The sequence below is a fragment of the Ambystoma mexicanum genome, chromosome 8 (assembly GCF_040938575.1).
Source record: "Ambystoma mexicanum isolate Mex_15411 chromosome 8, UKY_AmexF1_1, whole genome shotgun sequence".
Lineage (NCBI taxonomy): Eukaryota > Metazoa > Chordata > Amphibia > Caudata > Ambystomatidae > Ambystoma > Ambystoma mexicanum.
Window position 1 is genome coordinate 1,615,269,515 of NC_090929.1, and position 14,860 is coordinate 1,615,284,374.

Consider the following 14,860-nt stretch of genomic DNA (forward strand, 5'->3'; position numbering starts at 1 on the left):
CGGCTGGAGGGGAGTTAGGTGTCAGGGGGCAGTATATCCTTTTATACAACGCCCGATATCCCGTTCGCTAGAGTAACGGCGCGGCTGTATACGACTGAATTGTCGAATATTTTGAGTGTTACTACTCCCCCTGTCGAACAGCAACTGATGCTGAATAGCTATCAAAATGAGGAATCTGTGCAAGAAGAATCCATAGAAAGAGCATTACTGTTAAGTAATCTCTACTTCTGATGTGCATGTGGCCTTCACTTGAGCTTTATCTCTGCCCTTGTGTTTTTGTGTATACTGCTTTCTAATCTACGTAGGTTGTGTGAATCAAGATCCAGTGCTGGAGAAGGAATACATTACTTGCCTGTGACGCCTGTTCTCCGGGATTTTAATCTTTTATAGATTCACATGCAACCCTCCCGCTTACCCTACCTATGGCTCTTCTTGGCACATAATGCCATGTTCACGTGTGCTATCTGAAATCTGAAGATAATCTCAAAGGATTGAGCTAAGGGAGACCCGTCTATTGGCTGTGGCGCAGTATGACCCAAAGTGACTAATGTAGCACTAAAGAGACAGAAGTTTTTTAAATTTAAATGTAAACTGCTTTCAGGTTGCCAAGGATTCCCAGCCTGGCGACGGGGAATATTCTAAAAGTGTGTTTATCTATGAAAGATAACATTGCTGGGGAACAGGGGTTACAGATAAGTAACTTATTACTTATAATTGCAGCCTATTAGCATCTGCCTCTTATGATTGATAAAGCATTTCCTCCTTGCATGACATCCCATTTCAGTAGGGCTGTAGGGTAGATTTCTCAGTTTGACTATCATGAGAATTATTTGAACTATTGTACAGTTTACAAAGCTTGCCTTGAGCGAAAATGTAAATACACTTCTATTGCAGTTCTGTAATACATTTTTTTGAAAAATAATGTGTTTTAGAATCAGCTTTGCGGTTTTGGAATAGAGTTTTTATAAAGCAAGAACAGTAACAGCTAATTTGCTATACACGCTCATTTTGGCAGAGCACAAAGCAACGCTTTTCATTATTTGCAATTACAACATAGGAGATATTAATTTTCATAGTTATTCAAGGTCTGTGGTTTGCACAGGACAAATAGGGTTTTAAATGTAGACCGCTTTTCTGGCTCTAAGTCCGCTAGCTGCCGCTTCTGTTGAGTTCTCTTTATCACAGAATTTTGAATGTTTTTATAATGGTTTGCCTATTTTTCCTTGCTGAAAGGAAAAAAATGTCAAAGCCAACTGGGTGGCAAATTACAGGTTTTTGCAGTTTGACTGCTCTGCAGGAGGAATTCACGTATCCATCAGAAAGAACATAACCGAAGGCACGTCATTTGTTAAGGAACGACTGAAAGATCACCCACAGTGGAAATTCTATTAAAGATGTTGGAATACAATGCAGCTGAATGACCCTTTCATTAGTAATTGTAACTAAACAAGTGATGCTGTTTTGTTTTTAATCTAGGCCAGTTTGCAATTAAGGAGGTGACTTGGGCTAATCTTACCATCGGTCAGAAAACGGATGTAACTGTGTGTGTGCTGAACAGTCCTGATGAATTCTACTGCCAGATCTACAACGAAGGTTTTTTTTGCATTAATAAAATTAAACATGTACTTTATACTGAAACAGTATGATTTGTTTTGTACTGGATAATCTTAAAATGTAGTTTTGGATGTTTTGATTTATTCATGAAACGGTACTTTCTGTAACTACTGGTAATGCTTGAATAGTTAAAGTTGGTTGCATGGAATCCTACATAAGTCATAAAATACTGACATCCCCATCACTATCGCTTCTTACTTTGTTGCCCTAAAGATATGTCCAAGATTAGGCTCTCTTGTCTGTTTCAAGGATCCTTGCCAGTTTGGTCTAACGTTAGGGTAGGGGTTAGTTTAGTGTTGTGTGCTGAAAGGTTAGTATACCTTTGTGGACAGTTTTGCATGCATCTCCTTTACTAGGCCTCTTTGCTGAGGGGTCTAGGTCTACTGTGTTTGTGAATTAGTGTTTTTTTGTGCTAAGGTGAGTAATGACACAAGTAACACTTTAAAATCTATGCATGTAGCCGAGTTGGCTAGCATCATGTTTGCCTGTAGCAGGTTTGGCTAGCACACACAGGCCAGATCAGTCGCCTGAAATACATACATCAGGCTCTCGAAATGGAGAGTGCAGTGTAGAGCAACATACTACGACAGGGGAGAGAAAGGACAAGGAGGCTCTGCAGCTGTGGCTTTAGTTTCCATATAGGGAGAGACATATGCAGTCCGCTGTAGCTGATTCTCTGCACATTGTCTGGGAGAACCAGTGAAGTAAAAGTAAAGCGGCCAAAAAGAAAGCGATATTAAAGCAAGCTAGCGAATGTAGTGATGATCAACAATAAAATCAACCAATTTAGGTACAAATAAAGTCCATTTATCATTGAAATATTCTTTTGTTTTAAGCAACAGCCAAGTGATATTGGGTTTCTGTATCTTGCCCATAGGATTCTGTCACCACATATAAATGGATAAAGCATTTCACTTGAGCTCAACAGGATGCTCAAAATAATCTTTAAAACCTCACTGTTCCCTGGAACAGATTTACAGGGTCACCAAGCTGGAAGTCTGTTCCATATCGGAAGCAAAGAGGATTGACAATAATTATTTAACTGCCAGTTTGCTTTGTTTCCGAAGATTAGTGAAACATTTCTGGGTCACCGTTGTTTGCAGCCTTACTTCAGATAAAATACTTGACATCATTACCTTTCATGAAAAGCTAAAAGTGTACACTTACACCACAAAATATAATGTTGCAGTAGGGGGTCGAGCCTTTAATATTTAAGATGGTGTCATTTCTACTGACATTTTACCCAGTGATGCAGTGACATGGCAAAAATACATTTCTGATGCTTGTTAATCTGCTTAGATTCACATGCTTTGCATATGGTCTGACATCCAGTGGTAAGCGTGGAGTATTGCATCTCGTCTTTCTGGGACCGAAAGGGGACGTCGGCATAGGCGTGTCTGTAACACTATCCCTTTCGTGTAGTGTACCCAAAATCCCTCATGCACCGAGGTCCCTCAGATTGTTTTTTTCCGCCCAGATAACTGGTCACCCTATAGCATTATTAGATAAGAGACATTGTTTATCTTAAACCAACTTGTCGGTTATTTCACCTTTTAGTAATTTCGATGCCAAGAACAACTTCGACGAAGACTACGGGGGACTTGTCTACGGCGGTGGATTTCGGCGCCTATGATCCGGCGGCTGAAGCATCCATATGGCCGGGCCTTCTGGCCGGCCTTTACTGTAGGGAGAGTGGGGTCGGGCTGGCCATATTTCCAGTACGTCTTTCCTCTTTCCCCCTCTTTACCGTATAGCTCTGGTCATCTTTCCCTTTTGCTATGGAAAGGACTCCTTTTGGGTTCTGCCCTAAGTGCAGGGTCAGATATCCGTGGAAGGACGAATACAGGACGTGCAACTTCTGTCTCCCCTTAGATCACAACGAGAAGCGGTGTGCGGCTTGTAAACTCCTTCGGCCTAAAATCCTTAAGGAGTGCCGCTTATGGTATGTCGCAGGTGTAAACCCCTTGCCCCACCGCCACTCCCGACGAAAGTGACGGGGCACCTCCGATGACCAAACATCCGTTGGGGATGTGATAGACCTCGTGACGGACACTTCTAGGTCCGCCATGGCCGTCCCCGACCCTTTAAGGCCGGACTCTGGTCTCGCTTCAGGGACAACACCCGGCGACAGGGGCGTACAATCTCATTAGATTAAGCACACAACCCCTACACCTATTTCGACGGGTACGTCGAAAAAGGTGAAAGCGCCAGCAGGGCTGTCGAAAATTTCAGCGGACTCCTCGTATCGTTAAGATCCAATGCCTTCCCCGCAGCAGCATTTTGCGACTGGGCATTACAAAACACACAAGGGCGCTACCCATAAATCAGGTTTATATGTCAAAGCGCGGAAATCCGATGCTACGATGGTCCCAAAGGCCGCGGTAGGACCAAAAATCACGACTAGGCCGCAAGGCGAAAAAAACGACCGCTAGGTCGCTGCAGAATGCAATAAGTCTACCGATGGTCCTTCCAACCCACTAACTTGAGCCGATTCGGCAGTAATCGAACACAGCATCGCGAGAATTACTTCGGCGGTTGGGCTTATTCCTGTTCTGCCGAAAAACATGGGGCAGGCTGCTGACAAATCTTTGGATACGCCATTGTGCCCCGATTCTCACGATACCTAGGAGGACAGTCAATAGCCTCTTTCCAACACCCTGAGAGACAATTTTCGGCACCACCGCTTTTCCACCCGTAAGCCCTTCTGGGTCCTCTAAATGGACAAGGGAGACATTTGAAGGGTGTATGGACCGTTTTGAAAGAATTATCATTTTTTTTCTGAGCATCCTTCCCCGAAAAGATCTTGTGGAGAGCCTAATCTTCAATCTGCTTCACATTTCCAAGAAGACCAGCCTTCTGGATACTTATCGGGACATTTACAGTGAAGATGAACCTTCCTTCCTACAGAATTACGATGAGGACCAGGCGGATGCCACAGACAATTGGGAAGAAACCCAGCAAGTGTGGACGGACCCATGGAGGCCCCCCCCCCCCCATCAAGCTCAGGACACTGATGTATTGTGCCTGGATTCCCCTCCGTCCACACCGGCTCGTCAGGCCTCACCTGTAGACTACCAAATCGTCTTCAATACCATGTTAAAGAAGGCAGCTGAGCATTTTCAAATCTCTACTCAAGAGGCAGTGCCTGAGCAGGACTTTGTAGAAGATATTCTTAAGGAGAAACCTCCCTCTAGCCAGGCCATTCCCATCCTCAATTCTATTAAGAGAAGATTGGCTCCCTCCCTGGTGTCACCAGCTCAAACCCGGGCAGTGAACCCAAGAGTTGAAAAGTTATTTCGGCCAGCTCCTTCGGACCCTCAATACATTAAAGGGCACGCCACTCCCGATTCCCTGGTAGTGACTACCACCCGGAAACGGGCAGGAGTACCCCTTGCTATGGGGCAGGTGCCTCCAGATAGAGAATCCAAGAGGCTATATGTCCTAGGTACACGGGTTACCTCGGCTGCCGCATAGCGAATAACACTACGCTATTGGTGAGTTATGCTGACGCTCAATGGAACCTAGTTCAGGAAGGTCTCCAAGAGGTCCCAGTACCAGTCAAGCCCAAGCTTCTCACTGTTGTGGCCGAAAGCAGGCAAGTGAACCAGAATGTAATAAAGAACACTGTGGACATGGCTGAAACAGCAGGCAGGTCTCTGGCCCAAGGAACCTTATTCAAAAGGCACGTTGGCTTCGTACCTCAGGGTTTAAGCCTGAAACACAGGCCTCTCATCAATAAACCAATTGAAGCTAACCTCTTTGGAAAGGTGGTAGATGAGGCCCTAGAAACAGACAAAAAAGAGCATGAGACTCTTAAGTCTATGCAACAAATCACTCAAAGTCCTGCCCCCCCCACAGAGGAAGTAATTCTCTGCGGTCCTTTCGAGGGCAGTCCCGTGCAAGTCAGAACTACTATGGCACGGGGAGCTTTAATGCCGGCCAAAAATCAGGAAGCCCCGCACACTACCCTCCAAGGGGTCAGCGACGAGCCAAAGCTAGAGGTAGAGGCCCCAATCCTAGAGGAGCCGCAGTTTACGGTTAGAAATGAGCATCAGATCCAGGTCCCCTCCCATGTCACCCCGGTCGGGGGGCGCTCAACATCTTTCCTCACGTCATGGGAGGGGATAACTTCAGACCAGTGAGTCATAAAGACAGTCGCCCATGGGTACTGCTTGGAATTCACCCGACCTCCACAATTCAGACCACCGCGCTCACGGCGCCTTTCACCAGACCATCTGGAGATTCTGAATCAAGAGGTGGAAGCGCTGCTGGGAAAGGACGCCATAGAAGCCATCCCTATTCTTCAGGTAAACAAGGGTATTTATTCAGTGTACTTCCTTGTATCCAAAAAGGACCTCACCATGCACCCTGTCATAGACATTCGCCCAGCGAACAAGTTCATAAAACCTTAAGTTTTGCATGGTAACGCTACAGGAGGTGATCCCATGGTTGAAATAGGGGGGGACTACATTACAACATTGGACATAAAAGATGCATACTTTCATATTTCAATGTTGCCAGCGCACAGGCAATATTGAAGGTTCATGATAGAGGACAGGCATTACCAATTCAAGGTACTCCCCTACGGCATTGCCTCGGCGCCAAGGGTGTTTACGAAGGTCCTGGCAGTAGCTGCAGCACACCTGCGCAGGTTATCCATCCCGGTTTACCCTTACCTCGATGACTGGCCCATAACAGGGCACTTGTACGACACATGTTATTTGAACATCCAAAAGACCATATACCTTCTGCTCAGTCTGGGGGTTCTCCATCAACGAGAAGAAATCCAATCTAGTCCCCAGTCAAAAAAAACAATTTCTGGGAGCTCTAATCCGGACGAAAGATGGCCTCGTCTTCCCCTCCAATGAGTGGTTTCAGAAAATGCTTTTTCAGATCCCTCAATATGTAGCCAGTCGGGGGGTGCCGGTGCGCAAAGCCATGCGTTTGCTAGGAATGATGGCGTTGTGCATATACTTGGTTCCCAATGTGCGGCTCTGCATGCGTCCCATGCAAGAGTGGCTCAACATCCAGTGGTGTCAGGCCAGCGGACAATGGGAAGATCTGTTGGTTGTCTCGCCAGCCCTCGTTCTCTCTCTGCAGTGCTGGTCAAGAGAAAACCTCTTAAAGGGCAAGACCTTCACCACCCCTGCAGTGGAAGCTACTCTCACGGCAGACACATCTCTCACGGGGTGGGGGGCTCACCTGCTTCAGCAGACAGGACATGGAGTGTGGTTCCCTCAGTAGCGTCCAACCATATAAATTTGCTGGAGCTATTAGCAGGGTTCAAGGCATTAAAGGCCTTTCAGACACAACTACAAGGGTAGACAGTGCTGATTCTGACAGCACTGCAGCCATGTATTACCTGAACAAACAGGGGGGCACTCACTCTCCAGGGCTATCCAAGCTGTCCCAAAACATTTGGATATGGGCTCTCACACACAAGATGTTTCTGTTGGCCCAACATGTTCCAGGAGAACTCAATCTTCTGGCAGACATGCTCAGCAGAGATTTTCCTCTGCCCGAAGAATAAGAGTTGTGTCTGCACGAAGACATTGTGTCCAAAGTCCTCGCAGAATGGGGCTTCCCAGAGTTTGACCTGTTCGCAACTCAGGAGAACGCCCAATGCCAAGACTACGTTTCCAGGTACCCCCAGAACCGCTCCAAGGGGAACGGTCTCTGGATAACATGGTCAGTGAAATTTGTCTATGCCCCCCCCCCCTCCCCGACTCCCCTTCTCAACAAGATAGTGCACAAGATGCACCAGGAACCAGTTACCATGATACTGGTGGCCCCCATGTGGGCCCGCCAATCCTGGTTCGCTCATCTGATGGAAATGTCCCTCTCTCCACCAGTAAACTACCCTGCCCATACAACATGTTGTCTCAGGACAGGGGGAAGACCCTACAGCTCCCTCAGAGGTGCATGGACATTCTCAGGGAAGCTAGAAAACCCAACACACGTTATTGCTATGCCAGCAAATGGAAACGTTTTGTCATCTAGTGTAATTCCGAGGGCGTCAATCCCATCGATTGCTCACCCGCACACATTGTGCTGTACCTAACCCATCTGTTAGACACAGGGCCTCATTACGAGCTTGGAGGCAGCCATGGTGCAGTTAGCACCATGGCTGTCTCCAAAGTAGTGTCGGGGTCAGAGTAGTCGGAATGGGGACTTACCAGGTCATTCCAACCTTGGAGGACCCGGTAAGTCCCCATTCTGAAAACCATTCCCCGTTCGAGCCCCCATAGGGCTCAATTGGACTAGGGAAGGAGCTAATAATGGGCCTGCAAATTGCGGGCACTTTATTAGGTCCCTGGTCTCTTAGCGGGACCCGCTGAGGGCGGCTGGTAAAACTAGCCGGCCTTAGTGGGACCTGCTTAGGGACCTCAGAATGCAGCGGTAGGGGGTTAACGGCACTGGCATCCTTACCAGTGCCGTTAACCCTTTACCGCCAGCCTCGTAATGAGGCCCACTGGGTTGGTCTTCAATTCCCTAAAGGTTCATCTGGCTGCTCTTTCAGCCTACACCACATCACAACAAAAGGTGTCGTGGTAGAAGATACCGGTGATTATGGCCTTTATGGAAGGGGTTAAGAGGATTTATCATCCCATTTCTCACCCAGCTCCTGGATGGGACCTAAATGTGGTTTTGACCAGGCTTATGGGATCTCCCTTTGAGCCAATGCATAAAGCAAGTCTAAAAGACCTAACTCGTAAAACGGCCTTCCTAGTGGCTATCACTTCTATTAGGTTTAGCGAACTACATGCACTTTCTGTTCTTAGACCCCTTTGTTACAGTCCACAGGGATAAGATAGTTCTGCGCACTCGCCCCAGATTTGCGCCTCAATTCATCTCGAAGTTCCATGTGAACCAATCGATTGAACTACCTACCTTTTCCAGAATCCCACTAGCATGGCCAAAAGAAGCCTACACACACTAGATGGTCGCAGGGCAGTCATGTTCTACCTGGAAAGAACTAAACCACTGAGGAAAACGAACCAATGTTTTGTTTCAGTGGCAGGTGGTAAAGAAGGTGGTCCTGTCTCTAAATCAGCTTACTCAAGGTGGATTGGCCAATACATCACAGTATGTTACACTCTTGCTAAGAGAGAACTGACCTTCAAGCCTAGAGCACACTCTACTCGGGGCACTGGGCATCCATAGCATTCATTGCAAATATTCACCTTGAGGCCATTTGCAACGCAGCAACTTGGAGTTCTGTACACACCTTTTACAAAACACTATTGCCTAGACACTCATTCTAGGTCTGATTCTCAGGTGGGACAAGCAGTACTAAGACATCTTTTCTCTACTGTTCCTTCTTACAACCCACCTCCAACTCTGGGTACTGCTCGCTAGTCTATGCACGGCATTTGATTCTAAGCAGATTAACAAGCATCAGAAGCCATGCATTACTTAACGTAAGAGCATTTCTGATGATTGTATCTGCTTAGATTCACATGCTCCCTCCCTACCTCCCCGCACGGGGTGGAAGGAACATAGACTTCTTACTACTTCTCTCTTTTTCATGTACTCACTCACAATAACCTTGGGCTCCCTCATGGGAGAGAAATTACAATCGGAGGGACCTCGGCGCGTGAGGGATTTTGGGTACACTACATGTCACCATAGGGATAGTGTTACAGACACGCCTACGCCGACGTCCCCTTTCGGTCCCCGAAAGACAAGATGCAATAATCTGCGGTTACCACTGGATGTCGGACCATATGCACAGCATGTGAATCTAAGCACATACAATCAGAAATGCTATTACGGTAAGAAAACCACGAGAAAGACTTTAAAAAAAAGAAATGGCGACTTAACCCAGCCGGAACCAAAATAAAATGTATTTGGTCAAGCAGGTGTTAGGCAGAATCCTGGGCAGTGCCCTTAGGGAGCACTACACAAGATTAAGACTACAGGTGGTAGTACAATTTCACCTTTGGTACAAGCCTGTACTACACAGTTATAGTGGTAGCAGTAGTGGAGCAGCCAGACTTCTCAAGAGCAAATGAGCAGTAGTAGAGATTACACAAAGGACCACAATTACTGTGACTCAAGTAAACACTGACTCAAGGTTTCAGGTAGAAAAGTAAAATTATATTTATTTTAAACCATCTGTTCGTAAAACACTTCACTTCTAGTACTTTAAAATCACACGTAAAATACACTACACACAACTAATTCTCTTTGTGCAGAACAACTCAAGCGAAGTACCTTATGCTTTGATGGACCGGTGTTATGAAACAGCGTTACCGGGAATACATATGCAATCACTTTTTGACAGTAATGACAGTTCGGTCGTACTAAAGATACGCCTACCCGCGGTAAGAAACGTTACCTGGATAAAAACACACTTAGCACCTGAGTTAACAAGAGAGAGTTGGGGGCAAAAATCATTGGCAATACTTTTGTCAAGGCAGATAGAATAAGAGTAAAAAGTCAATAGGCCTGTGCCAGTGTCAAGTGGAACAGGGTTCCTGTTATCGAGGATCACACGGTTAGTACAGTTCACGATTCGAGATTGCCAGGAGTACTTGGATATTGTCACAAGAGGAAGCAAAAGTTATAAGAGGGAAGGAAGATGAGGACAAGCCTTTGGTGGTGAGAAAAAGGGTTAACCCTTGTTTCTCGAAGTCGGAAACAGTACCTTATTCTTGTGAAGAAGAGCTGGTGCTATGGCAGTTGTTCCTGGAAGTTCCTGCAGACTCACGTTTCCGGTGCCTTCAGTCCTGGGGGCAAGGACGAAGACGTCTGGAGTGATCTGCACTACCCAGGGATGAGGCCAGCAGCAGCAAAAGCAACAGTGAATAAAAGGTGTGCTCCTTTAAAACAGGAGAGGCTCTTCAGGTGGCTATCTGGACCACTACAGCTGTGTGCAGCGATTTTGACCAAGAAGAGGATCCTCTGCCTGTGGAAGACGAGCTGGTTAGTCGCACCAAGCTCAAAGGAAGAAGACTCCTTACTGGATCTTTTGTCGTCGAAGGGTAGATGGCTCAGGACTGTAGCAGTGCTCCACCAGGACTTGGTAGTTGCAGTAGCCGTCTTCTCCGCTTCTCTTCGGTTGTTGCAGGTCCAGTGGTGACTCTGACTTGCAGCCCAAGAGTTCTGCCTTTTGTGCGAAAATCCCCCATTCACACAGCCTGGCTGTCAATCACCCAGCAGGGGGGTTGTCCGGCCCAGACAACCACCTAAGCCAATCATAAAAAAGTGCTACTTTGTTTTCCAAGGATACCCTGTGCAGGGGGTAACTACACCCCTCCCTCACATTCAGCCCACCTAGAAACCAGGGCGCCAAAAGTGGAGCTTCTTGAGAGCAGCCCACCAAAAGACGGTGAACAAAGAAGGCAAACCTGGTTTGCCGTGCAAAGGAAAACACAAGAAGGACTTTAACAAAAAGAAATGCCGATTAAACCCAACCGGAGCCGAAATAAAAAGTATTTGGGCAAGCGGTTTTAAAGATTGAGGCTACTAAAATAGCCTAAAACATTACCACGTTATATAATATAATTGCTGTAGAAAAGTTAGGGTAGATACCACTGCCACCAGCCAAGTCGCGATGTTAAGGGAGCGAAACAAAGCTCCAGGAGACGCAGATAAAAAGGGCTAAAAATTAACCCTTTCCAATACTCCATATAAGATGGGGTGTACTGGATCTGTGGTTAAAAGTGACTATGTAAAGTTAATGGCAACTTTACCTTTTCTGGGGGACAGTAGTCACAGGGAAGTCTAAAAGACAACCCTGTGTCGCTGCGCTGAGGGTGCTGTGTAACACGCAACAAGTGTGGGGCTCATGAAGTGGTGTCCTCCAGAGCCCACAGTCACACAAACAGTAAAAATACACATGGCAAAACACATGTAAGAGTGGGAAAAAGGCTCACACTCTTACCAAGTGGAAAAATAAACTCCAGAAATCCTGCAAAGCTGCTGGGGGACTCACTAGGTGAGGGGAAATTAGCCATAGAATGAGAATTCTCCCTAACAAGCTACATCTGCCTTTCTTCGTGGTTTTGACAGAAAAGGGTTCTATTTTTGCTCTCTTCTCCATCTGAAACAGCGGGGAAAAGTTGTCCATGAATTTCAGCACGCCTCAAAGGCGAAGATCATCGAAGTTTCCAGAAGGCCATCGGGCTTACTTCGTGCCCTCAGACCATGACACAGGCGAAGGACCGAAGATCCCTCTTCAAGTCCTGCACAGAGTGCGGGCTACAGAATGTGTTTGTTGAAGACAAGCACCTGCAATGCCTCCAGACCACAAGGAATGAGAATGCGAGATATGCATCGGTTTCTCCAAGAAGCCGAAGTATAGGCACAGTAGATTGGCGTCCATGCTCAGAGCAGGGTCATGCCTCACCCCGGACCGGGTGGTCCAATTAGCTGTCTTCTAAGCCCTTTGAGGGCGCCTCATCTGTAGGGGACCAAGAACTGCAAGTCCGGATCCACTGGGGTCCCCGCTGAAGCGGGTCCGCGATGGACAAAGCTCCATTAACATCACCCTCCGCCTCCATTGCCAGCCGGCAATCGAGCTCCTTGTTAGGCAGAATCCTGTACACTTCCCTTAGGGAGCACTACAGAAGATTAGGACTACAGGTGAGAGCAATAAATCCCCTTTGGTATCAGTCTGTACCTCAAAGATTTAGTTGGTAGCAGTCGGACTTATCTCAAGAGGGAGATGAGCAGTATTCAGGGTTTACACAATAGGGCTACAGTACTATGGCACAAGGATACACTGACCGAAGCTTGTAGTAAAAAGAATATATATATTTATTTTATACACCTCTAGTTAAACACATTTATTACAGATACACAACTCCCTAGTTAAATTTTAAACAAGTTTGAGCAAGAGTGAAAACTGAGCAAAACGGCACAGTGAAAACCAAACACAAATGGCACTCTGACAATTTCTCACAAGGGAGGGAAAGCACAAGTTATACAGAAATATCTTCTTACACACCCTAGCAACACTTCCCATAAGTTGTGAACAAGTTTAGGCAAGGCAGTACGTTAGCATAAAGAATACTGAAATGAAAACCGAGCAAAATGGCACTTCACAGGGCATAAAAGTGGGAAGGAAACGGTGGTTATAAGAAGTAGGTGCACCAACACAGTTCTAGTTGAGAAGCAATCTAGAGAAGGCGGTTCTAACAAATTTAGCCAGAGTCAATAGGCCTGTGCCAGAGTCAGTGGTACAGGGCAAGGGCCTAGGAGCAAAATGTTCTTGTAGCTGCAGTCAAGAATTTGGTTAACGATTTGAAAATGTGGATGCAGAAGGTGAAAGACCATGTTAAGGGAGAGGGGCGGCCAACCCAACAGGTAGGTAAAGGATTTAAAACACCTTTAGCACTACCACGCAGAAAGGAAGGCCTGGCGGAACAATGTACCTTTAAAATGAAGTGGCTCTTGCGGTGGCAGTTGTTCCTGTTAGTTCCTGCAGTTCGGGAGATCCAGCAGAGGAAGAGAGGCTCTTGTCGTGGAGGAAGGTTCGAGTTACTGCACTACCCAGGGATGAAATCTGCCGCGGTGCTGCCCGACGAATAAAAGGTACGCTCCTTTAAATCGCGGTCCGGGTGGACTGGTGCCTGGCTATCCGGTCTCTGAGTACAGGGTGCCGGCGATTCGCCCAGAGCAGGTCCAGGAAGGCGATTGGCAAACTGGTTGGCCCCACCAGCTCAAGGGAAGAAAGCTCTTGCAGATGACGATCTTCTCTCGTTGTGTGGAGAGAAGTGGTGGGATACTGCAGCAGGGCTTCACCGGTGGTTCAGTCGTTGCAGATGTCTTTGGCTTCTCTTCTCTCCTCTTCGGCTTCTTGGTTCCAGTAGCAACGTCTTGCTCTTCCAGTCCTCAGGACCCTGCTTTTATGCACAGTGGAGTGGTCATCTTGGCGGGAGACCCTCCAACCTATCAGTTTAGAGTGCGACATGGGTTGCTGAGGCAACCCTGTCCGGGGGTCCTACTCCCTCTCCCACACAATGGACCCACCCCAGACTCTGTGGCGTCAAAATTAGGGCTTCTTGGCAGAAGAGAGAGGGACTGTACGGTACCCTCTCGAAAATGAACATAAAGGAAAAACTATTAACCCTTCCCAGTACCTCCATAGTAAGATGGGTTGTACTGGCTTAGTTCACAAAAATTGACTAGTAAAGTCAATGGGGACGTTACATGCCCTGGGCGAGAGTAGTCGGTCCCAGGGTATGGGGTCCATGTTTTGGGGTCGCTACGACACCCCTGTGTCACTGCACGGAGGGAGCTGTGTAACAGATGTGAATAAAGATGGTTCCTATGGAGGTGAGAAAAACCCCATAGACATTAAACACAAATAGCCTAGAACACACATAGCAAAAATGTCTGAGTGGGAAAAAGAGTCTCACTCTTAGCAGGAGAAAAAAATAAACACTTAAAATCCAGCAAAGCTGCTGGGGGACTCTATAGGTAAGGGAAATTAGCCATAGAATGAGAATTCTCGGTAACACTCCTCCTCGAAAAGGAAATCGTCCAACCAAGCTAAACAGCGGGAGAAGCCAGAGAAGCCACGGACCGAGGAGAAGGCCGAACTGCCCAAGAAGGCCCAATAGGCACAGGATAAGACTTTGTGGACGATAGAGTTGCTGACGGCTGCTCTCGCGAAGGATAAGGGGGATAAAGGTTTACCTGTCCCCAAGGCGCAAAGCCTCTGCAGTGACTTTGGCAGTGTCTGGTGGCACGCTGGAGAAGGATTCACCGTCTCAAAACCTGGTTCCGGCCCCTCTGTGTGGAAAAAGGGGGGGCAAGGAGGCCCTGGATCAGTTCCAGGCCGTGTCCCAAACAATGGAAGTTTCGTCCACAGACTAAAAGGACCTGGAGTCCTTACGCACGGTCCACAAGGACATGGAAGAGGACGGCAACGACGCAGGGCCTAGTGTACAGATCATGCCAGCTCAGCCAAGGGATGTGTCTCTGGACATCCTGTCGACCCTGCACATCTTGGTGTCGGAGATCCAGAAGAGGTTGCTACATAGCCTGGTCCCAATGTTCCCCCGATCAGCTGCCAGCTAAGAGGAAGCTTCATCCAACGCCTCCATTTCAGCATCCACATCGGGTCCTCCCTCCCCAGCGGACCCGGACACAGGAACGGATACAGCCACGACGGAAATGGACATCGTCGCTGCGTGTCTCCGCAACCTAAGGGGTCGCCACCGGATGAGTTGGGTTTGTTCCATTGCATGGTTGCTAGAGCCTCAGAGCTGTTCAGCTTGTGCACGAATAAACC

The 14,860-nt window shown here is 47.3% G+C and overlaps 1 protein-coding gene across 1 annotated transcript in view; it reads left to right on the plus strand.

Moving 5' to 3' along the window:
* Positions 1-14,860, plus strand: part of TDRD1 (tudor domain containing 1) — a 2,044,642-nt gene that overhangs the window by 1,071,124 nt on the left and 958,658 nt on the right. Inside the window, exon 16 of the mRNA XM_069611868.1 lies at positions 1,477-1,593. Within this exon, the coding sequence (XP_069467969.1) occupies positions 1,477-1,593 (117 nt within the window). The remainder of the gene's footprint in view (positions 1-1,476; positions 1,594-14,860) is intronic.